The sequence below is a fragment of the Zootoca vivipara genome, chromosome 2 (genome assembly GCF_965207765.1).
Source record: "Zootoca vivipara chromosome 2, rZooViv2.hap1.1, whole genome shotgun sequence".
In the NCBI taxonomy this organism is placed as follows: Eukaryota; Metazoa; Chordata; class Lepidosauria; order Squamata; family Lacertidae; genus Zootoca; species Zootoca vivipara.
Genome location: NC_142584.1, coordinates 104,188,744 through 104,214,646, shown reverse-complemented (window position 1 = coordinate 104,214,646; position 25,903 = coordinate 104,188,744). Strand labels below are relative to the sequence as shown.

General features: G+C 46.1%; 2 protein-coding genes across 5 annotated transcripts in view; both read right to left on the bottom strand.

The window, feature by feature from the left end:
• The window catches only part of LOC148686996 (kyphoscoliosis peptidase-like), a 30,290-nt gene extending 24,023 nt beyond the window's left edge, over positions 1–6,267 (bottom strand). The window contains exons 1-3 of one of the 2 annotated variants that reach the window (XM_088662670.1): positions 5,984–6,267; positions 1,782–1,891; positions 213–257 (exon numbers count right to left, since the gene is read on the bottom strand). In XM_088662670.1, the coding sequence (XP_088518796.1) occupies positions 213–257; positions 1,782–1,872 (136 nt within the window). In that variant the 5' untranslated portion in view covers positions 1,873–1,891; positions 5,984–6,267. Of the gene's footprint in view, positions 1–212; positions 258–1,781; positions 1,892–5,681; positions 5,956–5,983 lie in introns of those variants that run through there. The other variant, XM_088662671.1, reaches the window with a different exon arrangement.
• A 3,299-nt stretch (positions 6,268–9,566) lies between these two features.
• Positions 9,567–24,372, bottom strand: LOC148686995 (uncharacterized). Of its 3 annotated transcripts, none has more exons than XM_088662683.1 (7): positions 24,184–24,372; positions 20,689–20,746; positions 18,739–18,854; positions 16,649–16,762; positions 15,450–15,558; positions 14,117–14,287; positions 9,567–10,851 (listed from the first exon to the last, which is right to left on the bottom strand). In XM_088662683.1, exons 2-7 carry the CDS (start codon positions 20,735–20,737, stop codon positions 10,796–10,798), a joined length of 615 nt encoding a protein of 204 aa, XP_088518809.1. In that variant the 5' UTR covers positions 20,738–20,746; positions 24,184–24,372; the 3' UTR covers positions 9,567–10,795. The 3 variants fall into 3 exon arrangements, with proteins under 3 accessions (XP_088518809.1, XP_088518807.1, XP_088518808.1); XM_088662681.1 differs by having other exon boundaries at positions 9,567–10,878; positions 24,184–24,358; XM_088662682.1 differs by having other exon boundaries at positions 9,567–10,878; positions 18,739–18,851; positions 24,184–24,358.
• Between the last annotated feature and the right edge of the window lie 1,531 nt (positions 24,373–25,903).

Sequence of the window (25,903 nt, the reverse complement as noted above, 5' to 3'; positions counted from 1 at the left end):
ACCTTCTGATCAGCAAGCCCTAGGCTCAGTGGTTTAACCACAGCGCCACCTGGGTCCCCTCCTACAAAAATACATTAAAATGTTAACTCCTAGAGACTACGAACATCTTACATCCAATCTGGTTAAAAATCAGTGAAGAGAAATGAAGGCCTAAGGATGCAATCCAAAGTATAAAAAGAAATAAATGGAATAGGATTTGGATATCCACTCACCAAGGGAGCCAGGCTGCCCTTTATCCTCTTCACTCGTTGCAAAGCCTACAGAGACATCATTATTACAAAAAGGAACATAGGAAACATGCCTGATGGTCAATAGCTCTCTTTTTCAGGTCTACCTTCTCCTTCTGTCCTAATTTCTTCCCAGCTGAGGGTTGGCAATGATGGAGTGAAAGAAGGGCAGCAATTCCAGAACAAAGGACTGGCACAGAAGCAGCACAAGTCCCTTGCTTTGGATCTTGGGTATTCGTGCATAATTTGGCAGCAGTTTTATGAGGAGTGATTCTGATGCAAAAGGTGTGTGACAAGTCTGGAAACCAGCACACGACCTAAGCACAAATTAGAGATACAGTGGTATCTCGCAAGACAAATGCCCTGCAAGACGAATTTTCCATAAGACAAATGCTTTTTGCGATCTGATGGTGACTCGCAAGATGAATTCGCTTTGTGAAAAATTCGTCTTGCGAATCGCAGTTTCCCATAGGGATGCATTGAAATTTAATTGATGCGTTCCTATGGGCAAAAAATGAAATTTCAATGCATTAATGCATTCCTATGAGAATCCGCGATTCGCAAGACAATTTTTTCACAAAACGAATTGACTCGTGGAACGAATTAAATTCGTCTTGTGAGGCACCACTGTAGATATAGATGATAGATAGATAGATAGATAGATAGATAGATAGATAGATAGATAGATAGATAGATACAGGGCTGGTCCTACGGCCAGGCTGGGTGGCGCAGGGCGCCCGCCCACCCGCCGCAGAGCTGCACTCCCGGCAGCCGCACTGTGCGTTGCGCCCACCTGTCGACCCGGCTGCGCAGCTCCGCCCGGGAAACGGGGCAGGGCGGGGGCGCCGGAGGATCCGCCGCGCCAGGGCGCCAAATATACACAAGACAGCCCTGGATAGATAGATAGATAGATAGATAGATAGATAGATAGATAGATAGATACAGACATTAAAACCTATAATGAATATATATTATCTTGCTAAATGATAAGGTTGTAAGAACATCATCACTCTGTTTTCATTGGCTGTTTTCCAAGGCAGAGACAGGGTGAGGTTGCTCTGAAAAAAACAATGTGGGAATTTTAGTTCTCTGCTGATGGACAGAAGGGAACGAAAAGGAATTGGGGAAAGGCAGGTGGAGCAGGCTGGGAATAAAGGGGGCATTTGGAGGGAATTTTATTTATAGAACACACACACACACACACACACACACACACACACACACACACCCCTATTCATAAAAATTATCAGAGTGGTTTACAACAGTTACACATAAAACCATACAATGAAGTGTATGAAATGTTAAAACCAGTCGCCAGCTATTTTGCATTTTACTCAGAGGTGAGTGGGCTCATAGAACTAATGACGGAATTCTTGAATTAAATCTCCTCCAAGGCTGCCCTTTAGACGGCAACTTCCTCAGACCTGTTTTCTTGTGCAACTCTACACGTCCAGAAGCAATTCTTGCTGAGTTCACTGAGGTATGGAATAAGATGTGTAAGACTTACTCCCATGTATGCGGGCTATTAACGCTCAAGTTACACTTCCTACTTACACAAGTAGCAGAGATAGAAGGGCAGCAGTGGGAAGCAGAAGATTGCCAGGAGTATCTGCTGAGTGCGAGATAAACCATCATGAAAGGCCATCCTTTCCTTGGATGTTCAGCTGAAAGAAACAGCAGTGAAATCTATTTCTTTATCAAAATATTTACAAGTTGACAGTTTGACACCCTGGCACTGCATACCTCATATTAGACTGGCGGAATACAGATATTAGACAGGTCAGATAAACATGGTTGTTCTCTTCGAATGACATCTGAAGGGCTGCCATGCAGATTTCATGCCCAAATTATGTAATGAGTGGAAATGGCCGGGAAACAGATTTCGGCTAAGCATCAGGAGAAGAGTCCTAATGGTAACAGCTGTTTTATAGTGGAACAGATGGACTTGGGAAGCGCTGAGCCCTCCTTCGCTGGAGGCATCTAAGCAGAAACTGGACCACAATTTGCCAGGGATGCTGTAGTTGCATCTTGCCTTCCAGATCTTGCATTGAGCTGGTTTATAGGTATGCCTGGTACTCACAGAGGTATTGCCCCATGCAGCTTAGGGGGCCCTATGCCTGGTTTTCCCCATTTCGTTTCAGCCTGCTTGTGATGTATTCAGTATCATGTGCTTGCCTGAGCTTGAGTCTGGACTAAGGATTCTGAGCTCCTGTGTTCTGATTCAATACATGTTGTCCAATCACAGAACATTTCAGGATTTGGGCCTCTGCCATTGGCCCTTGAACTCTAGAGCAGGCCATAGCTGCCAAGTCTCCCGTTTTTCTTGGGAAATCCCTGTTTTTCCAGCTGTTCCTAGCTGAAAAAACAGATTTTTTTGTTTCCCCCCGGTTTATTCTGGCCCGGTGGCCATTTTGGAACTGGGCGGAGCATGCTCAGAAGCGACTTTTGATGCTGCTCTGCCCAGTTCCAAAATGGCTGCAGTGCGACTTCTGGCGTGGCGGCCATTTTGGAACTGGGCAAAGCAGAATCAAAAGTCACTTCTGAGCATGCTCTGCCCAGTTCCAAAATGGCGGCAGCACTACTTCCGGTCTGCTATTTCCGGCCCGGTCCCTTATTTCTCTGACAGCAACTTGGCAGGTATGGAGCAGGCATCCCCAAACTTCGACCCTCCAGATGTTTTGGACTACATTTCCCATCTTCACCAACCACTGGTCCTGTTAGCTAGGGATCATGGGAGTTGTAGGCCAAAACATCTGGAGGGCCGCAGTTTGGGGATGCCTGCTCTAGAGTCATGATTCGCAGTTTGGAAATGTAGACAACCAATCACGTTGGGAATGGGACATGGCACAAGCCTTCAGAAATGTATATAAGTAGTTGCTTTGCCTCTGTTTCCCAGTTATGTAGTTCAAGAAACGTTCTTGCTGTTATCACTGTGTCTTGCCTCGTGGGAACCCACCTACACTTCACTGCTAGCCAGGGCATAGCTGCCATGTTATCCCTTTTTTAAAGGGATTTTCCCTTATGCTGAATAGGCTTCCTCGCAAGAAAAGGGAAAACTTGGCAGCTATGAGCCAGGGCTCACATGCAAACACAATGCCCTGCAGGCTGATCATTACCACAACAGATAGCATAAAACCTTTTTCCTAGTGCGTGCAAGTTGTCTTCCTGCAGGGAGACTGGGTCACTTTGGTAATCACCTCCCTATGCAAAGCAGATATGACTTGCAATTCCCACCCTGTCTGGTCTGCAGCTGGCCAGCCTCAAGCCAGAAAGAAGAAGAAGAAGAGTTTGGATTTGATATCCCGCTTTATCACTACCCTTGTTGTTGTTGTTTAGTCGTTTAGTCGTGTCCGACTGACTCTTCATGACCCCATGGACCAGAGCACGCCAGGCACTCCTGTCTTCCACTGCCTCCCACAGTTTGGTCAGACTCATGTTGGTGGCTTCGAGGACACTGTCCAAAGGACTACCCTAAGGAGTGTCAAAGCGGCTAACATTCTCCTTTTCCTTCCTCCCCCACAACAAACACTCTGTGCGGTAAGTGAGGCTGAGAGACTTCAGAGAAGTGTGACTAGCAGCTGCATGTGGAGGAGCGGGGACGCGAACCCAGTTCACCTGAATACGAGGCTACCGCTCTTAACCACTACACCACACTGGCTCTCACTCCCCTGATTCTGCTGCGCTTCCTAGGAAAGGCAGATCTGGGCAGCTATAGGACTGCACTGAGTGAGCCCTGTCAGGCAGCAAGATTGGCACCCAGAACACATGGGGGGATGAGCCTGATAACAGAGTTTCCCCATCATATCAGGAGACACACAGAACCAAAACTTATTGTTTCTTTTTCTTATAAAGGTACTGCATGATTATGATTATGATTATGATTAAATTTGTGTACTGTCCTTCATCCATAGATCTCAGGGCAGTTCACAACATAAAAATACAGTACAAAAAACACAAAATACACGATGAAAACAGGAAAAAAAACCCCACAAACCAATAACACCCCACCCCCTCCCACAAACACATTTAAAAGGGGTAAAGGTAAAGGGACCCCTGAGCATTAGGTCCAGTCATGACCGACTCTGGGGTTGCAGCGCTCATCTCGCATTATTGGCCAAGGGAGCCGGCGTACAGCTTCCAGGTCATATGGCCAGCATGACTAAGCCGCTTCTGGCGAACCAGAGCAGCGCACTGAAACGCCGTTTACCTTCCCGCCGGAGCGGTACCTATTTATCTACTTGCACTTTGACGTGCTTTCGAACTGCTAGGTTGGCAGGAGCTGGGACCGAGCAACGGGAGCTCACGCCGTCGCGGGATTCGAACCGCCGACCTTCTGATCGGCAAGCCCTAGGCTCTGTGGTTTAACCCACAGATCAGCCAAAGGCCTGGTGGAAGAGGAATGTTTTTGCCTGGTGCCTAAAAGTGCATGATGAAGGTGCCAGCCAAGCATTCCACAAACAGGGAGCCACTGCAGAAAAGGCCTGTTCTTGTGTTGCCACCTTTTGGCCCTCTCGTGGGGGAGGCACACAAAGAAGGGCCTCCAGTGTTTATTTCAGGGTCTGGGTAGGTCCATATGGAGAGAGATCCTTCACGTCTCTGCTGTAGGAAAGAGGTACCGGTATAAGGAGACCCCCTCAGCTCAGTTCTAGCAACTGGAACAATAATACTTGAGCATTGTGGTTATAGGTAAAAAAGAATTAGCCACTGTCCTGAAAAATTCAGTGGGGCCTTTTTTCGGCCCACAAGTGAGGTGGGGAAAACTTTGATCTTTCGAATTTCAGTGGCGCTCTGTGCAAGGTCAAAATCCAGCAGCTCCCTGCCTCACCTTCTGCTCTGCTCAATTCACTACATCATAGTTGCAACACCCTGCAGTGCCCCCCCCTTGGCTTGATGCCCTGTGCGGCAGAACTGGCTGTGCTGCCCTAAATCTGCCTCTGCCACAAGTTACTAGTCCTCAACATTTCACTTGTTCACACTGACCGCCTTTATTTACCCATGTCCTTGTTTTATATCATCCATCCTTGTTTTAGATCATCCATCCATCTATCTATCCATCTATCTATCTATTCAGTGCTCTTTTTTTGCCCCACAAAGAGGCCAAACTTAGATTCACAAAATGTTTAGGGGTATGCATCCCCTCGCATCCCCCCAGAAAAAAAGCGTGTGCTCTCTCTCTCTCTTATCTATCTATTTATATCTATCTATCATCTATATCTATCTATCTATATCAATCTATATCTATCTATCATCTATCTATCTATCTATCTATCTATCTATCTATCATCTGTATTTCTTTCAGTAGAAGCAGAAAGTACTGTAATAGGAAAAAAGATAACCTATGTGATATATTAATTCAGCTTTTAAATCCATTGTATTTTCAGACATAGTCAGGTTTATTAAGGTGAATGAATAGGGCCTGCCAAAAGGGCCCGAGAGCATAAGCTCTTACCTTACCTGCTTTTCTTGCCATTCCCATCCATCCCTCACCGTTCATTTGTATAAAACTGGAGAGAACCACTCTGGAGAATTCACTGAACTGTTATTCTGTGACCTGAAAAGTTCCCTCCAGGGGCTGTGCCTGGAATGAGCTTCTGCTTGCTAACTCTCCTAGGATTCCGGTCTGCCAAGCTTACCAGTTCCTGGTAAATAGACACTCCATGGACCAGTCAGTTGCTTCATTTCACAAACCTTGCTTTTGTAAGAGGCCCAAACAATTCAAGATGCTCTTGGTTACAATTCAAGATGCTCTTGGTTACCTTTTCGGCATAGATGCTCAGCAGGGACGTCCAGAGAATGATTCTTTTCCCTTGGAGAAGAAGTATTCATGCAGGAAAGACTGTTTGTTTCTCGGTGCACCTTGGAGAAACAGCTTAAGTTGTTTCATTTCCTTGTTGGAGAAAGGCTGAACTTTGTCTCTCTCTAACAACGTAAATGCAAGCAATCATATTATTTATAGAGGTTGCTTAGGGAAAAGATATTTATACAGCCAAGGTGTGTCACCATCACAATGGCATAGTAGTGTGAATTTGGAGAGTAACGGGGAACTCTGTATTTGTGTAATAAAGTCCCAAAGGGGAGGAGCGAGGGAGGAACATGGCTTGAACTCAGTCAGGAGGACAGATCACTCAGATGTGGCCGTTGTATTGCCCTACCCAGCGCATTTTTTCAGGGGGGGGGGGATGCAGGGGTATGCATACCCCTAAACATTTTGTGAAACTAAGTTTGGCCTCATTGAGGGGCAGTATTTCAATATGAGTGGGAAAATGAGATTACCCCTAAACATTTTTTAGGGGGGGGGAAAGCACTGGCCCTACCCATGCGCTTTCTTTCTGTATTGTCGCCCCATAATTTTTCACGGCTTAGAACAGGGGTCAGCAACCTTTTTCAGCCGTGGGCCTTTCCTCTGTCCCTCAGAGCATGTGGGGGACCGGACTTTGGGGGGGGGATGAACGAATTCCTAGGCCCCACAAATAACCCAGAGATACATTTTAAATAAAAGCACACATTCTACTCATGTAAAAACACGCTGATTCCCGGACCGTCCGCAGGCCGGATTGAGAAGGCGATTAGGCCGCATCCAGCTCCCAGGCCTTAGGCTGCCTACCCCTGGCTTAGAACAGTGGTTCCCAGAGTGGGCACAGGCTGTGGGATTAACCAGAGGGTGCTAGGAGGCAAGAGAACAGCAGGGGGCACTGGGGGGCATACCTATCAGAATTTGAAAAACTGGTATCACTCGATCAAGCTCATCGATTTTACTGAATTGATTGAACTAAATAGTTTTAACTGGATTTGGAATAAATGTCCAATTGATTGTTGCTGTTTTAAATTTTATTGTGTTATTATCTTTCTTAGTCGGTTGTGCAAACCACTATTCTGAATACCGTCGTACCTCGGTTCCCAAACGCCTGGGGAGTCGAACGTTCTTTTGGAAGCCGAACGTCCAGCGGTGCTTCCACGGCTTCCGATTGGCTGCAAGAGCTTTCTGAGGCCAATCGGAAGCCGCGCCTTGGTTTCAGAACGTTTCGGAAGTCGAATGGACCTTCTGGAACAGATTCCATTCGACTTCCGAGGTACGACTGTACAGTGGAACCTCGGTTGTCGAACAGAATCTGTTCCGGAAGACCATTTGACTTCTGAAATGTTTGATAACAGAGGATCAATTGCCAGCTGGCAAATTCTTTTTAAAAAATTGACTTCGGTTCGACTTCCAAGGCGCGTTCAAAAACAGAAGCATTCACTTCCGGGTTGTCAGCGTTTGGGTTCGGTTTGGAAGTGTTCGGCTTCCAAAGTATTTAACAACTGAGGTTCCTCTGTAATGCTTTTTATAAAGGTAAAGGTAAAGGGACCCCTGACCATTAGGTCCAGTTGTGACCAACTCTGGGGTTGCAGCGCTCATCTCGCTTTACTGGCCGAGGGAGCCAGCGTACAGCTTCTGGGTCATGTGGCCAGCATGACAAAGCCACTTCTGGTGAACCAGAGCAGCACACGGAAACGCCGTTACCTTCCTGCCGGAGTGGTACCTATTTATCTACTTGCACTTTGACATGCTTTCAAACTGCTAGGTTGGCTGGAACTGGGAACGAGCAACGGGACCTCACCCTGTCACGGGGATTCGAACCCCCGACCTTCTGATCGGCAAGCCCTAGGCTCTGTGGTTTAACCCACAGCGCCACCCACGTCCCAATGCTTTTTATAGAGTAGGACTATAGGAGGCCCTGGGGATAAGTCTATGGAACCAAGCGGGCAGCAGCACCAGGAAGTTTGGGAACCACTGGCTTAGAAGTCCAGAGTAGGGTACAGGCAATCCTCGTTTTGCGTGAGGGTTTAGTTCCAGACCTCTGTGCGGGTCAGCGCCTTTTTCACTCCTTTTTGTGACATTTTTGTGACGTTTTAGGGTTATTTCTGGGTTTGGTGCCCTGCATGTGAGTAATATGTGAGGAACAAAATCAGATGAGCTTACGACAATAAAACTTATGAGTTTAGCATATTATGCTTGTCACAAATACACACACACACACACAAAACAAATGAAAAGAAAAAGCTATATGTTTTAACTTTATTCTCTTCTTTGAGGTTCTTAGCGTTAAGAAATGTGATGAGATGCTACTTGAAATGTGTTTTGCATGCAGTATTTCTTTTGATCAATGTAACACCACAATGTGCAACTTACCTAGCATAAATGTGTTTTCGTTTGTGTCATTTAAACCTATTTTTAGGACTGCCATTATTACGGTACTTCCCTGACTTTACCTTACTAGATTGCCAAAAACACAAGTTTTGCTTCTGCTTCCGCCAACTTACTAAAACTATGTTTAAAAATGCAATATACATTTAAAACTTTTGGCTTGAGAAACTTTATTTGAAAGGCCATCACTCACGATTACAATTATTATTTTTTAATAATATTTTTATTGCGATTTTGTAATTGCAAATATCAAATATCATAAACCATTATCCAATCCTACCTTACCATTACATTTACAATCCCCTCCCTCCCCCTCCCCCGACTTCCCTCATCTTCCCCTTCTGGTTTGTTACATTGTTTGTTGTATTCTGCATGTATATATACTACTAGTTGTACCCGGCCACGCATTGCTGTGGCTCAGTCAGGGTCCCCGTTTCCCAGGACAGGGGCATGACGTAACGACACCCCTCTCTCTGTTGCCCCAGGCGCATGACGTCATCTTCCCCCCACGTGACACCACCCTCCACCACGACCCCCCTCTCTCTCCCCCTCGCATACCATATGTACATTTTGGGGAGGGTCTGGCCGCTTCCCCCGGCAGATCCCAGCGGGCGAGGGGGCAGGTGGCCCAGCTGCAGTTCCTTATCAAAGGCGGACATGCCGAGGGTGGGGGTGAGGTGAGGTGTCAACGGCAAAGGGACAGGATCCAGACCACGGTCTCCCAGAAGGAGCCGCCTACCACATGCACATTTTTGGGAGGGTCTGGCCGCTTCCCTCGGCGGATCCCGGCAGGGAGGGGGCAGGCGGCCCAGCTGCCGTTCCTTATACAAGGCAGACATGTCGAGGGGGGGGAGAGGAGAGGTGCCAGCAGTGAAGGGACAGGATCCGGCCCCTGCTCTCCCAGAAGGGCCCGCCAGCCACCCGCTCCCAGCACGCTCACGCTGGAAGGATGCCACCACGCACCCCAAGGCATCCTGGGAGTAAAAAAATTACTATAGTGTGTGTTGCTTTGATGCCCAACAGATGGTGCTGTTTTTCCAAAAAAGCATGTTTTTTACCTGTCACAGGTGTCACATCTATATAATCTAATTATATGCAAACACTCCCATTTTCGAATGCAACATTGTGTCAAAATTTCAAAACAATCGGTCAAGAACTTTCAGAGATTTTTTATTTTGTACAAACGGACATTTACATTTTTATTTATATAGATTGAATACTGTTACATTGTCATCCTCTGTATTTAAATGAAATAAAGTTGTGAAAGTTTATTCAAATCCTGCCAGTGAGTCCATTTCTTTTTGTTGTTTCTCCAGATAAATTGTAAATGGTTCCCATTCATTTTTAAAGTCACTGTTATCTTTTTCATATAGTTTGTCTGTTAACTTTGCTAACTCTGCATAGTCCATCAATTTGTCTTGCCATTGTTCTTTCATTGGTGTTACTCACGATTACAATTAGATGGTATAGCAACAAATGCAGAAATCAGTTTCTTGCACAACAGCAATTATTATTTGCTAAAGTAATAGTTTTGTAATGTTTAGCTACATTACAAAACTATTACTTTGGCAAATAGCTCACACCAACTTCATACAAAGAGAACAATGATTGTACCTAGTATGATTTGCCAATGCAGTGGAAAAAGAAAATAAATAGCCGACTTAAAAAATAAAAATCTATTCATAAAGGATAACCAGAGAGTGAGTTCAGTATTCTTTCTGCTACTAACACAAATTGAGTATCCATGAATCAATACATTAGAAAGAAGTGATTATTTTTTAAGGACATCAAATTACATACTAGGCACCCTGTTTCCCCTATTTTAAGACATAGCCATAAAATAAGCCATAGCAGGATTTTTAAGCATTCAAGGAAGATAAGCCATACCCCGAAAATAAGACATAGTGATAGGCGCAGCAGCAATGCCGGCCGCGGCAGGAGGAGGAGGAGGAAGAAAAAAATAAGACCTCCCCTGAAAATAAGCGATAGTGTGTTTTTTTAAGGAAAAATAAATATAAGACGGTGTCTTATTTTCGGAGAAACACGGTACAGTGGTGCCTCGACTTACGAATTTAATCCGTTCTGAAGGCACCTTCGTAAGTTGAAAAATTTGCAAGTCGAAAAACGCCATTGTAAACACAATTTCCCATAGGAATGCATTGGAAACGGAAACATTCGTAAGTCGAAGCAACCCTATCTAAAAATTTGAAAGTCGAAAAATCCCTATCTAAAACTGCTGTGGTTTTTTCCGGATGTCGAGACATTCGTAAGCATGCGGCCATTAGCCCCATTCGTAAGTTGAAAAATTTGGTTGTCGAGTCGTTCGTAAGTCGAGGTACCACTGTATATTATATTTAAGCTGCTTCAGGTGTCAATTTCTGCTTCAACAGCTGCCACTCATCCTCATCAGGGACGTGATTCTTCCCAAACAGAGCAGGACTGGTGAGGAAGTAAAACTCGTTATATCTGCAAAAGGAGAAGGTGGAATAGTGCCGTATTTCAAAACATTTCCTAAATCAGCATCAGGGTCAAAAAGGCAAAGCTATCCAAGGATGAAGCTGGAATAATTCTAGGGCCAGTTCAGAAGTCAAGCGAAATCATAGTTTAGCTTGTTGAGAATGAGCCATAGCGAGCTTCACACACGCCCTACCCTTGTTCATCAATCAATCATTTATTGTGTTTAAGAATAATAATAAGAATTATTTATTTATACCCCACCCATCTGGCTGGGTTTCCCCAGCCACTCTGGGCGGCTTCCAACAGAATATTAAAATACAATAATCTATAAAACATTAAAAGCTTCCCTAAACAGGGCTGCCTTCAGATGTCTTCTAAAAGTCTGGTAGTTGTTTTTCTCTTTGACATCTGGCACAGATGCCAAGTCTCCCGTTTTCCCCGGGAAATCCCCGTTTTTCCAGCTGTTCCTTTTTTTGTTTCTCCCCGGTTTATTCTGGCACGGCGGCCATTTTGGAACTGGGCGGAGCATGCTCAGAAGCGACTTTTGATGCTGCTCTGCCCAGTTCCAAAATGGCTGCAGTGCAACTTCTGGCATGACGGCCATTTTGGAACTGGGCAAAGCAGCATCAAAAGTCACTTCTGAGCATGCTCCACCCAGTTCCAAAATGGCGGCAGCGCTACTTCCGGCCTGCTATTTCCGGCCCGGTCCCTTATTTCTCTGACAGCTACTTGGCAGGTATGGACATCAGGTGAGAAGGCATTCCACAGGGCGGGGGCCACTACCAAGAAGGCCCTCTGCCTGCTTCCCTGTAACTCGGCTTCTTGCAGCGAGGGAACCGCCAGAAGGCCCTCGGCACTGGACCTCAGTGTCCGGGCAGAACGATGGGGGTGGAGACACTCCTTACAAATTCAATTACCGATCCAGCCAGTCAATTAAAACCCGTTAAGATAAATCCAGAGATATACACCCATTTACCCCCCCAAAATCAAATGCATGCATCGCCAGCACAGTCTACAGCATTGACTTTGGTGTAGCTAGCACAAATACTCTTAGCGGCTATAGCAAATAGGGCTGTTTTGTATGTAACAAGCAGATCACCGATAATCACCAACACATTTTCACTTCAGGGTTCTGTCCCTGTAGCAGTGTCAGCATCTGTTCCAAAAATCTCTTTCTGGGGTCTGGGGTTTTGACAGAGCTAACAATGGAGTATATAATGGGGGAGATCTTCTACCTCGCCTACCCCACAAATGCAAAGTCTTAAATGCCTTGGAACATTTCTATATCTTCCATCTAAGACTGATGTAGGCCTTGTTTGAAAATGGAGAGCTGTAAATGCAGTTTACAGGGAGGAAGGTAAGTGACAGCAAGTATAATAATAATAATAATAATAATAATAATAATAATAATAATAATATGATAATAATAATTTATTTGTATCCAGCCCTCCCCGGCCGAGGCCGGGCTCAGAGCAGCTAACATCATAAAAACAACACAATAAGCATAAAAACAGACATCAATTATCTTAAAATTAATTCAGACAAGTTAAAATCTGGGCAGGTGGCAATGATCAGGGTGGAAATGAGAGTGGTTATTAATTGCCAGGACCAACAGTTTCCACTGATCATACAAGGACCTGTGAGCGGGTTGGGACCTCCTTCAGGCTTGTTTTATACAAAGGAAAGTAAGTCAAACTGCATCCTGCCCAAAGGCCTGGCAGAACAGCTCCATCTTGCAGGCCTTGTGGAAAGATGTCAAATCCCGCAGGGCCCTGGTCTCTTGTGGGAGAGCATTCCATCAGGCCGGGGCCACAGCCCAAAAGGCCCTGTCTCTAGTCAAGGCCAGTCTAATTTCCCTGGGGTGTTGTTGTTAGCAGACCGTAAGGTCCTCCGTGGGGCATACCATAAGAGGCAGTCCCATAGATACGAGGGTCCTAGGCCGTATAGGGCTTTAAAGGTTAAAACCAGCACCATAAACCTGATCCTGTACTCCACCGGGAGCCAGTGCAGCTGGTATAGCACCGGGTGAATGTGATCCCATGGCAAGGATTCCATAAGGAGTCTCGCCGCGGCATTCTTCACCCACTGGAGTTTCTGGGTCAGTTTCAAAGGCGGCCCCACGTAGAGTGAAGTATTGAGTGAGATTTCAGCAAATACCGTAGTACCAATGGGAGAATTTTGAGATACGGATTAAAGATAAGTCTTGCTCATTTTCCTGTTTATAAATCCAATCCCTGAGCAGTCTTTTAACTCGAGGGAATACAAAAATATCTGTTGTCAGGTGTGGGGTTTTTTTTGGGGGGGGGGTTAGGCTAGCAGGTCTTGTACTAACTTGGCCCAACCACCCTTCTTCCATTGTCCCTACACCCTTGTTCCCCCCAGAGCTGTAAAAACTTGGAAGCTAGCTTCTAACCACAGCTTGTTGTCTCACCTAAATCTGACAAACGGTGTTTTAATGTTAACTATGGTTTGTTTGGTCAAAACCAAGATCATGGCCACTGGTCCCATCACCTCCTGGCAAATAGAAGGGGAAGAAATGGAGGCAGTGAGAGATTTTACTTTCTTGGGCTCCTTGATTACTGCAGATGGTGACAGCAGTCACGAAATTAAAAGATGCCTGCTTCTTGGGAGAAAAGCAATGACAAACCTAGACAGCATCTTAAAAAGCAGAGACATCACCTTGCCGACAAAGGTCCGTATAGTTAAAGCTATGGTTTTCCCAGTAGTGATGTATGGAAGTGAGAGCTGGACCATAAAGAAGGCTGATCGCCGAAGAATTGATGCTTTTGAATTATGGTGCTGGAGGAGACTCTTGAGAGTCCCATGGACTGCAAGAAGATCAAACCTATCCATTCTGAAGGAAATCAGCCCTGAGTGCTCCCTGGAAGGACAGATTGTGAAGCTGAGGCTCCAATACTTTGGCCACCTCATGAGAAGAGAAGAATCCTTGGAAAAGACCCTGATGTTGGGAAAGACTGAGGGCACTAGGAGAAGGGGACGACAGAGGACGAGATGGTTGGACAGTGTTCTCGAAGCTACGAACATGAGTTTGACCAAACTGCGGGAGGCAGTGCAAGACAGGAGTGCCTGGCGTGCTATGGTCCATGGGGTCACGAAGAGTCAGACACGACTAAACGACTAAACAACAAAACATGATCGATGAAAAAACCAACCTCTGAAAGCAAAGGAAGCAAACCAAACTTGTGTCCCACACTCTGACTGGGCCTTCTGTTGTCTAACAACATACCTGAAAGTGAACTTGCTACAAGAGTCATCCACATAACCGCTTCCCCATGTGCAGTCCAAAAGATGCCACTTTCCATCAAGATAAACAGCATTCCAGGCATGGCGGCTCTTCCCTTTAAAGTCGTCACTTTTGCAGCCTCCTGCCAAATATTTGCATTGTATCCCTGCAACTCTGAGGGATAAAGAAACACATTCAGGAACCCCACAATTGTCATAGTTTGAAAGCGTAATGCTGGTGGTCAACAAAAGAGGTTTAAAGACTCTCTCAAGGCAAATCTTTAAAAATGTAGTATAAACACCAGCAACTGGGAAACATTGGCCTGCGAGTGCTCCAATTGGAGAACAGCCTTTCCAGTCGGAGAAACGTGCTAGGAGGAAGGCATGCTTGGCAAATCCACACTGTGATCAACTCCTGCCTGGAAACCAATGTCCCCACTGTGGAAGGATGTGTAGATCCAGAATTGGCCTCTACAGTAACTTATGGACTCATTAAAAAAATTCCTTCAGTAGCACCTTAAAGACCAACTAAGTTTTTGTTTTGGTATGAGCTTTCGTGTGCATGCATGCACACGAAAGCTCATACCAAAATAAAAACTTAGTTGGTCTTTAAGGTGCTACTGAAGGAATTTTTTTATTTTGCTTCGACTCAGACCAACACGGCTACCTACCTGTAACTAGAATTATGGACTCATTGTTAAAACTATGTTTATGGAAGACAATCATACTTGGCTACAAGTGATCACAGAAGAAGTTGTCAAGGGATTGTGGTTGCTTTCACTTCCTTTTTTGACTGGGATTATTAGTATTAGTATTTATTAGTATCATTAGTATAACTAGTATTAGTATTATTATCCCACTAAGTCATGTATGGAAGAGACCCATTATAATCAAGTTTATCATTCTCCATTGAATTCAATGAATCTACTCCAACTTAATACATATGCATTTTTACTTCAACAGCATTCACAGTATAAAATAGCAGGGGCGGGGACCTGTGGTTCTCTAGATCAGGCTTCCTCAATCTCAACCCTCCAGATGTTTTTGGCCTACAACTCCCATGATCCTTAGCTAGCAGGACCAGTGGCCAGGGATGATGGGAATTGTAGTCCCAGAACATCTGGAGGGCCGGGTTTGAGGAAGCCTGCTCTAGATCTCCCATCATCCCTGCCAAGTGACAACTGCTTCCCATATATGGCTGGGGGCAATAGGATTTACCTGCACATTTCTTCAAAGAGTCGAGCATATCCACTACAAATAGCCTTTCCTGACCGAAGGACATCGGCTGGCTTATACATCGGCTGGGAGCTGTTTAGATACAAGGCACCCCCACCTACCAATATGGTGGCAAATCCACATCCAAATGGCTCGCACTTTCTCCAGGTCACTGTGGGCTTTTTGAAGCAAGGCACTCACGAGGTTTTCCACGCTATCCTTGACATTCACCTGTTTCACAAAAGGGAAATAGATTCAGGAACAGTTAACATGAATAAGGAGTATTGAGTTCCTTTTTTTCTATCTAAGCCTGACACTTGTTTAAAGAAAATGTGGGGTGCATTTTTACAGGCACTTACAAGCAATTGCTGAACTCAGTGGGGCTTCTCAGTAAAACTGCTCAAGGTTGCACAATGTTGGTCCAAATAAATGTATGTGTTTTAGCCGATTGATCAATTAATTTCTTAAATTGGACAAAAAGTTGCCCCTGGGTAAAAAGTATTCTGAAACATGCTTAAGTTTTCCTTTTTCTTGGGTAAACAGGTGCCCTATTGTGTTAAACAGGAGCATGGCCTTGTGTGACTCACAATGTTCCCCACTGGGAACAGTGTGAACCTCCTGTTCACATTGAACAGGAGAAGTTGCCACCTATCAGGAGAGGACACTTGAAGGTACCATGGAACCTTGGTTCTCGAATGGCTTAGTTGACGAACAAATTGGAACCCGAACGCCGCAAACCCAGAAGTAAATGCTTTGGTTTGCAAACTTTTTCCGAAAGCCGAATGTCCAATACAACTGTCAGCTATTGTTTCCGGGGCACCTGCACTGATTGGAAGCTGCGCCTTGGTTTTTGAACGTTTCGGAAGTCAGATGGACTTCCGGAATGGATTATTTTCCAGAGCCAACATACCACTGTACTATCAAATTCCAAATCCACATGGAAAAAAACCCCTCAGCATTCTAGCAGATTCCTTAAAGGTAAAGGGAGCCCTGACCATTAGGTCCAGACGTCGCGGATGACTCTGGGGTTGCGGCGCTCATCTCGCTTTACTGGCTGAGGGAGCCGGCGTATAGCTTCCAAGTCATGTGCCAGTGCACGGAACGCCGTTTACCTTCCCGCCGGAGCGGTATCTATTAATCTACTTGCACTTCGTGCTTTCGAACTGCTAGGTTGGCAGGAGCTGGGACCGAGCAACGGGAGCTCACCCCGTCGCAGGGATTCGAACCACCGACTTTCTGATCGGCAAGCCCTAGGCTCTGTGGTTTAACCCACAGCGACTATAACTCCACACTGTATATATCACAATAAGAGACAGCATACCTTCAATGCATGGGCATCCAGTTCCTTAAACTGCATCAAGTCCATCAGTACCGATTTCCCATCAGATTGTTTCTGGGACAGCGTTGATCCTTGTTCCTCTTTCATCTTGAAATCCTACAAAAGTGTTGTTGTGGGGATGAGACAATACTTACATTGAAACATATACTGTATTCCAACGCCCACCATCCCTGACCATTAGCCATGCTGGCTGAGACTGATGGGAGGACAACACCATCTGTATGGCCACAGATTGCCCGTCCCTGATATTTTATTTTTATGCCGGTGTTACTGCCATGGGTGCCCTTAAACCTGTGGCCCTCCAGAGGTTGCTAGACCCAGAAAACGTGGCAAAGGCAATGGTCAGGGATGCAGTCCAATAACCTCTGGAGGGTGACAGGTTCCCCACCCTCATCTTAGTGGATGGTGGGAATTGTAATTTGTCAGGGGTGCTCAGATGCCTCTGTTGGAGATTCCGCGCCACCTTCAAAGAACTAGCCTACAGTCGTACCTTGGAAGCCGAACGCCTTGGCACTCGTACATTTCGGCTCCGAATGCCGCAAACGTAGAAGTGAGTGTTCCGGCTTGCGAACATTGTTCAGAAGCCGAACATCCGGCTCAGCTTCCTATTGGCTGCCGGAGCTTCCTGCAGCCAATCGGAAGCCACACCTTGGTTTCCGAGCATTTTGGAAGTCGAACGGACTTATGGAATGGATTCCAAGGTACGACTGTACTAAGCAATTCCTTTCTGACACAAATGACTAACCACTTGAGTATGTAAACGAGGCAGGAGAGAAGGACTGCCAGGTTGGAATATTCAAGCAGGGGGCTAAGAGATTGTCCTCCTAGTTGCGTGTCGAGGTCACAGGACATCCCCACAATAATTCACACATCACACAGCAATTTAAGTTTAAGGTTTTTGGCATTATTTTGGCCACAACTTTATTTAAAATCCAACCAAATGTGAGTGGTTGCTTAGGGATTGGTTCATCCATCTGTCCCCCGCCCTGGGACAGATCTGACATCCCTAGCCATCTAGGGAAGTCAGTAGGTAAACACCCCCTGAGAGAGGATGGAGCTGGGTGTCAGGCCCTTCCCCTCTCCCCGAATGTTCCCCGAGGCTCTTACACTTGCATGGCCCTAGCCCTTGCGGGGGTACAGACGAGAGCCCGTCGAGCCCCAGGATTCCTTTAACGGAATACCCCTATAAGCAGCAGCAATTTTGAGGGGTAGGCCCAGCCTTTTCATACCCCTCCACCAACCAATTTTTTAACCAATGCCTAACCGCCAACCTTACAAGTTGTGACGATTTGCTACGCAGTAGGCAAAAACCAAATGGCAACAGCCAATCAGCCAAATGGACAAAATTCCTACCGGGCCCCTGCCCCAAAGCAGGCGACCCCATGACAGGCATAGGAATGTCAATCGCAAAAGGTCCTTGAAAGAGGGCGGGTGGGTGGGTGGAAGATCCATTGCACTGGCAAAAGTGAAACCAAAAGCTGTGCATGAGGAATTTATACCCGCTATCGCTATCAATCATTAACCTGCAACATGACATTTCCCCCAGCAACAAACTGTCTAATCGCCCTGTGGACATTTAGACTAATCTGCCCAGCAACCCCAGGGGATGTCCTGTTAACCCTACCATAACACGCGCTCTCAATGAATAGAGAACCTGATTTGTAGCTCTGTGAGGTAAAAGCTACAGCTCCCATAGTTCTTTTGAGGAGTTGGTGTTCTTTAAATGCATGGTGTGTGCAGCCTATGTGAATAAGTGTTCCACTATGTTAGTTTTCTGAAAAACAGGAGCAGGATCTTCTGACTCATGATGTTCCCAGTATGGACCTCCCATCTGAACAGAAGTCATTGCCTCCTATCAGGAGAGGACACTTGAAAGTACTCTCAAATTCTGTGTTATTACTGTCATTATGGTTTTCGTTGCATGTGTCTTTTGTGCTTGATGTTTGTATCGAAAAATTGATTAAATAAATTAAAAGAAAGAAAGTAAATACTCTCAAATTCCAAATACACATAAAAACTTCAGCATCCTAGCAAATTCTTTGCTGAATATATTGCAATAAGAGACAGCATACCTTCTGTTCATAGGCATCAGATTTCAACTTTGCCAACTCTATTGGTAGCATCAGTAAGTCTATTAGTAGCATCAGGGGGTCGCGGTGCAGGAGCTTCAGCTGTGACAATTTCTCTGCTTAAAAGGACACAGAGAGAAGGAAGGAGAGGGAGAATGCTGAACCAGGTAGGGTTTTGATCTGATCTTGCAAGACTGTTTTTGAGTACAGTATACAAGGTATATGGCATGGTTTGCACTTCCCATTGGAACAGCTGGTACCTCCTTAGATTAAGACAGGCGAACTAATACCAGTGTACTGGAAGAAGCAAAGATCACCAGTGTTGAAGCAATGATTCTTCAACATCAACTTTGTTGGACTGGTCATGCTGTGCGGATGCCTGATGATCGTCTTCCAAAGCAACTACTCTATTCCGAACTTAAAAATGGAAAGTGCAATGCTGGTGGTCAACAAAAGAGGTTCAAAGACTGTCTCAAGGCAAATCTTAAAAAATGTAGTATAAACACTGACAACTAGGAAACCCTGGCCTGCGAGTGCTCCAGTTGGAGAACAGCCTTTACCAAAGGTGTCATGGGCTTTGAAGACACTCGATCTCAGGACGCAAAGGAGAAACGTGCTAAGAGGAAGGTGAGCTTGGCAAATCCGTGATCAACTCCTGCCTGGAAACCAATGTCCCCACTGTGGAAGGACGTGTGGATCCAGAATTGGCCTCCGCAGTCACTTATGGACCCATTGTTAAAACTGTGCTTATGGAAGACAATCTTACTTTACTCGGATACGAGTGATCGAAGAAGAAGAAGAAGAAGAAGAAGAAGAAGAAGAAGAAGAAGAAGAAGAGGAGGAGGAGGAGGAGGAGGAGGAAGAGGAAGAAGAAGAAGACCTCCTTAGAGAAGACCTCTTCACACCAAACATCTGGCTTTGATAGGAATGCCTGGCATCCCTTAACCCCGGCTGCAAATTTCCCTGCATCCATCTGCAATATGCATTCAACAGAACGTCAACTGCAAGCTCATTTCAGGAACTATAATGGTAGCATAGCAATAACACAAACAGGGCTGCTTGAGCAGAGGGAGAAAATGTACCCACCCACCCACATGCCACATATTGAAGCCCCGTTCCACTTACAGAAACCCGAACACAGGTGATGGGACAGATTTCTCCAGCACATCTGAGTAGAACAGGCTTACTTTGAGGGTGAAGGGCAGACTGTGTAGCATGCAGTGATCTGTTCTCTGACACCTCCCTGCTCCCTGCCCCCCTGGAGCATCTGAGCCACCTCACTTGGCCTAACGCTAGCTCCAGCCTTGGAGGAAAAAAAATATAGTGCAGCCTGGGCTTTTATTTTTCCAGCCAGAACTCACTGGAACTGAGTTCTGCCACCTCTCAGGTAGGTGCCATTGCCATCGTAAAAGAACAAGGGAAGCGTTCGTGGTGAGTTCTGGCACCCCTTTTTCTAGAAAAATAACACTGAGCGCAGTTAATTTTTTACCATTCAAGCCTTGTTCCCAGGATATCTCAAGAGGTGGGTGGAGAGGTGTAGCTGGGGGGGGGGAGGCGGGCCACTGGGCGCCACACAGCAGGGGGCGGCACTTCCCGTGGGGCCTGCAGCGCGCCCGAGCCATGCATCTCTCCTGGGAGTGGTGTGGTGGCTTGGGCCCCCGAACGGCTAGCTACGCCACTGGGTGGTTGAGTGACGGGCTCATAAAATGATTTCCTAAGATACGCAGCACTACTAAGTGAAGTACTATTAATATACTGTATACAGCAGGTGTAGGAGATCTTTGGCCGTCCAGATGCTGGGGAAGGACAACTCCCATCATCCCTGGCCATGCTTGCTGGGACTAACAGGTGTTGTCATCCAACAACATCTGGAGGGCCAAAGATTCCCAACAGCTGATATAGAGGATCCAGATCAATAGCCATATATAAGCATAAGAAAGAACTTCTATTTACCATACAGATCTTCTTCCGGAGGCGGCATAGATGCTTGTACTCCTCCCATCTTGAAAGCCTACAAAATGTTTGTGTTGGGATGAGACGAGATGTGCATTAAAGCATACATTGCAACTCCCACCGCCCCTGATCGTCGGCCATGCTGGCTGGGACTGGTGGGAAGCAGCTCTGCACAGCCCCAGATAACCCATCCCCAATCTGTTGCCCTTATGCCAGTCTGACTTTCATAACTGCCCTTAATGCAACAACAGAACCTGTTGCTTCGCAGAGGCTGCTGGATTCCCCACCGTCATTCAGCCAATGGTGTCGGATGATGGCAGGCTAGCAACTCCTGGAGGGCCTCAGTTTCCCCATCCTTTCTTAGTGCATTGTGGGAATTGTAGTTTGGCACCTTGCCTCCATCAAAAAATTACTAAGTGTTTCCAAAGCAGGCGACGCCATGACAGGCATAGCAATGTCAAAGCAAAAGGCCCTTAAAGAGGGTGGGCAGGAGGGAGATCCGTTGTACTGGCAAAAGTGAAAACAAAAATCTGCCCACAAGGAATTTATACCCGCTATCACTATCAATCATTATAACTTACAACATGACTTTTCCCCCAGCAACAAACTGTCCAATCGCCCGGTGGCCATTTAGACTAATCTGCCCAGAAACCCCAGGGGATGTCCTGTTAACCCTTCCGCAACACGTGCTCTCAATGAATAGAGAACCCGATTTAGCACTTATTTTCTGTTTTAAAAGAGTGATCTTAACATGCATCAATCGGATGCCAACTCTGGCTTTGATTTTAAAGCTATCAGCAAATGTTAGAGCTTCCCCACCCCCTTGGGGATTTCTTTCCAACGGTAGGGATTTAAGGAGGAGTTTCACATGATCGGAGTGGTGAGAGAGTTGGACGTAGATACTGACATCTATCCAACCTTTTGCATTTGGTTCCTGGTTGGGCCCTTGGGCTCAGATCCTGCTTACTGGTTTTCCGCTCAGCTACTGTGAGAACAGGACGCTTGAATAGATGGGCCATTGGCCGGCTCTTCTTATGATCTTCTGTTAGAGGTATGCTGCCTTTGTGCATGGCTGTTCCACTTAGCTCTCATGTTCAAGCCATAATAAACGAGTGGGTGCCTGAGCATGTGCAGAGTGCCACCCTCCCTCAGTGGTGAAATAAATAATCACTACTTTTACTTGGAGCCCTGATAGCCATTGCAGCCAGCAGTTCTGGTATGTTTCCTCCACACAATAGAGCACCCTTGATGGATCAAGACAGATGACGCACTGCCAAGTCGTGTTTCTCTTCTGTAGAAGACTTTCGTACATGCATTTCCTGCTTTTGACGGAGACCTTGGCATTATGATAAGAGTAACAGGAACAGCACTTACAGCGCCAAAACAAAAGTGAAAGCAGAACAAGTTTGGGCAAAACAGCACGGCTGTTGCGTATTGAATTTGCAGGCACAGCACCGTAGCAGAGCAGCCAGGAACTAGTTATGGGAGTTAAAGGTAAAGGGACCCCTGACCATTAGGTCCAGTCGCGGATGACTCTGGGGTTGCGCGCTCATCTCGCGTTATTGACCGAGGGAGCCGATGTACAGCTTCCAGGTCATGTGGCCAGCATGACAAAGCCGCTTCTGGCTAACCAGAGCAGCACACAGAAACGCCGTTTACCTTCCCGCTGTAGCGGTACCTATTTATCTACTTGCACTTTGACGTGCTTTCGAACTGCTAGGTTGGCAGGAGCAGGGACCGAGCAACGAGAGCTCACCCCGTCGCGGGGATTCGAACCGCCGACCTTCTGATCGGCAAGCCCTAGGCTCTGTGGTTTAACCCACAGTGCCGCCAGCGTCCCAGTTAAGGCAGATAGTGACTGCTTTTAATTAGCTTCACTTGGGTTGGGTAGGCTAGCCCAAGTGCCTCTATATAGCAGCAGGGCTGGGGTTTTCGTGTGCCTTTTTACTTGCTTGCTTGCTGCCATGAATAAAGATGTTACTATACTACCACTGGCTGGACTCACTATATAACAACGGCAGTGTTTCAAAGTTCCCCGGTGTCCCACTTGCACGTTTTCTCCCTTGCCAGGTAGATTTCGGCAATTCATAGTCTATGTTTTATGTGGATCTGCCCACATGAACAGTATAATTAATGGAAAGGTCCATCTCCTGTTCCCATTGCCTATTGATATAAGAGGTGTACTCAGGTTTTTTTTAGGGAATGCTTCTTTTTGCAGGGAATGGGTGTTGTATTTTTTTGGTATTAATTCCTATACTATTTTCTATATAACTTCTTAATAATAATAATAATAAATTTTATTTACTGGTATTTATTTATTTATTTATTTATTTATTTATTTATACCCCACCCATCTGGCTGGGTTTCCCCAGCCACTCTGGGAGGCTTCCAACAAAATATTAAAACTACAATAAAACATCAAACATTAAAAACTTCCCTAAACAGGGCTGCCTTCGGATGTCTTCTAAAAGTTATATATCATTCATAATTCCACTTCATATCATTTTCATATAATTTAATAGTGGTATTACATTTTCAATACAGTGGTACCTTGGTTCTTGAACTTAATCCGTTCTGGGAGTCCTTTCGACTCTCAAAACTGTTCGAAAACCAAGGCGTGGCTTCCGATTGGTTGCAGGAGCTTCCTGCACTCAGGTGGAAGCCGCGCCAGACATTCGCCTTCCAAAAAATGTTTGCAAACGGGAACACTCACTTCCGGGCTTGCGGTGTTCAGGAGCCAATGTGCTTGGGACTTGGGAGCCAAGCCATTTGACTACCAAGGTGGGGCTCAGGCAAGTGGGTTACAATTGCAGCCTAAAATAGCTTTGGAGGCAGGATGTGTCCACACTATGAACTCAGGACTTCCCTACTCCAGAGCAGAATTTGCAGTCTAGAGTAGATTTGCATCACCCTGCCTCCCCATGAAAATATGGGCCTTCACATGAGATACTTCCCACCCCACTGTTCTCCTTGACCTTTTGCCCTTTAAATTCAGGGTTTTTCAGCCCTCAGAAAGTCCTAAATGGGCATGATCGAGAAACCCCTTTGCACATAGTACGAGAAACATGTATTAGGGCTGAGCCCCAGAATAAATCCCCCCCATCCTATTTGGGAGACAGACAAAACCATAACAAAATATTTTTATTTATCTTTCTTGCAAAGGGACAGCACAATTCTATGTGTCTTTGCTTTAGGAAAGACCTCTAGGAATTTCTGGCTACAAATCGAAATGTAGCCACCATCCTGAAAATACTGTAGCTTTGCAAATAAGCCCTCAGGTTGCTAGCCCTCAACATTTCACTTGTTCGCCTTGACTTCATTTAGTAGAGAAGTACACTGAGAAGCTTCCTCCAAGGGAACTGTCCTAGAATGCCAGTCTGCAAAATTTGCCAGGTGCCATTAAGTAGGTATCTCATTTGCAAAGTCTGTTGTTACATCTCACAAATGCTGTTTTTTGTAAGAGACCCAAACAAATCAGGATGCTGCTCTGCTTACCTTTTGGCGTAGATGCTCAGTGAGGACGTCCAGATGATGATTGTTCAACTTTGGGTATTGTTGCAGGAGTCTCTGTCTCTCTCGAAGTAAATGATTTCTTAAGTTATTACATTCAACTCAACCCGCATACCTCTGTTTTGACGTTTAGTTCTTGGCTTGAATTCCCAGAAACCTGGAATTCCCCCTCACTCTCTAAACTGAAAGTGCAAGCGTTTCCTCCACCTTCTAGGGTTTCTGGGAATTCAAGCCAAGAACTAAGCGTCAAAACAGAGGTATGCGGGTTGAGTTGATCTCAGTCCAGACAGATCAACCATATATGGCCAGTTTACAAGCCCCCCTACCCCTGGTGCCCTTTCTCCCTATATTGGTGCTCCAGAATTTTTCACTGCTTAGAAATATAGGACACAATATTGGATTGGCAGAGGGGTTGGATTGCTATTGGATCGGCTAGTCTAGGCTTAGCAGAGCGAGCAGGGCAGGCAACCCCTAGTATACAAGCAGTGCCGTATTTACATATAAGCTAAACAAGCTGTAGCTTAGGGCAGTGTTTCCCAACCTTGTGCCTCCAGATGTTTTCGGACTACAATTCCCATCATTCCTGACCACTGGTCTTGCTAGCTAGGGATGATGGGAGTTGTAGTCCAAAAACATCTGGAGGCACAAGGTTGGGAAACACTGGCTTCGGGGCCCACTCTCTTGGGGGCCCCAACAAAATTTAAAGGGGAAAAAACTGGATGTACATTTCCAAAATATAAGATAAAAAACAAACAAAATAAAACCTACATACAGCGACAGTGTTTTGTGTTGTGTATGGACCTATTAGGTCCATCAATTACCACATAGCAAGCATATATTCAACACAAAAAAGCGACAATTTGTTGTTGACAAAGGACAGCTGGACATATAAAGGGCCCCATTACCTTCAATAGCTTAGGGCCTCATCAAAGCTAAATCCAGCCCTGTACACAAGCTAGGACTGCCCTGAGTTACAAGGACAGAGAGAATAGTGCCTTCGTGTCTGTGCTTTTTGATTTCCAGGACCCAGAGGCATCTGTTTGGGCCACCACAGAAAACACAATGCTAGCCCTGATAGCTTTTTGCTCTCTGATCCAGTCCGATTCTGGATGGAGGCGAAGAGACAGATGTGGGGCAATGGAAGACCGGAAAGGAGAAAATTGTAACTGTAACTGGTGAACACGTCTCCCTTACACTTTTCGTATGTGCACCAAAAATGGCGGGTTTGCATACATCTTCCTCCTTGGGGTTTATTTCCAAACTGTTTTGACTGCAAGGTTCAGCCCTGGAATGTGTAAGCATAGGAACTGCCTTGCTGCGTCAGACTAGCTCAGCATTTTCTATCCAACGGTCCCTAGTGGTCTGCCTCTCGGCTTTTTGAGCGAGGGCTCAGAGGTCTGGCATCTATCCCACACTTTGCCTTTTGTGCCTGGTGTTTAGAGGTACCATGCATGGAGCTTCCACTTAGCTCTCATGCTCAATTCATAGCAGGCCCGTCTTAACCACATCGAGCGCTGTGGCGCAAAGGTCCCTCCGCCGCCGCCCCCCAACTCACCGCGGGCGCAGAGGAGGGAAATGGCATGGGCGGGGCCTGCCGCTGAGGGTGGGCCGGGCTCAGGGGCGCCGCAGCGGGTGGGCCGGGCTGCCTTGTTGTCCTCTGGGGTGCCGGCGCTGCCTCCTCCTGCGCGGAGGCCTCTTGTCTTCC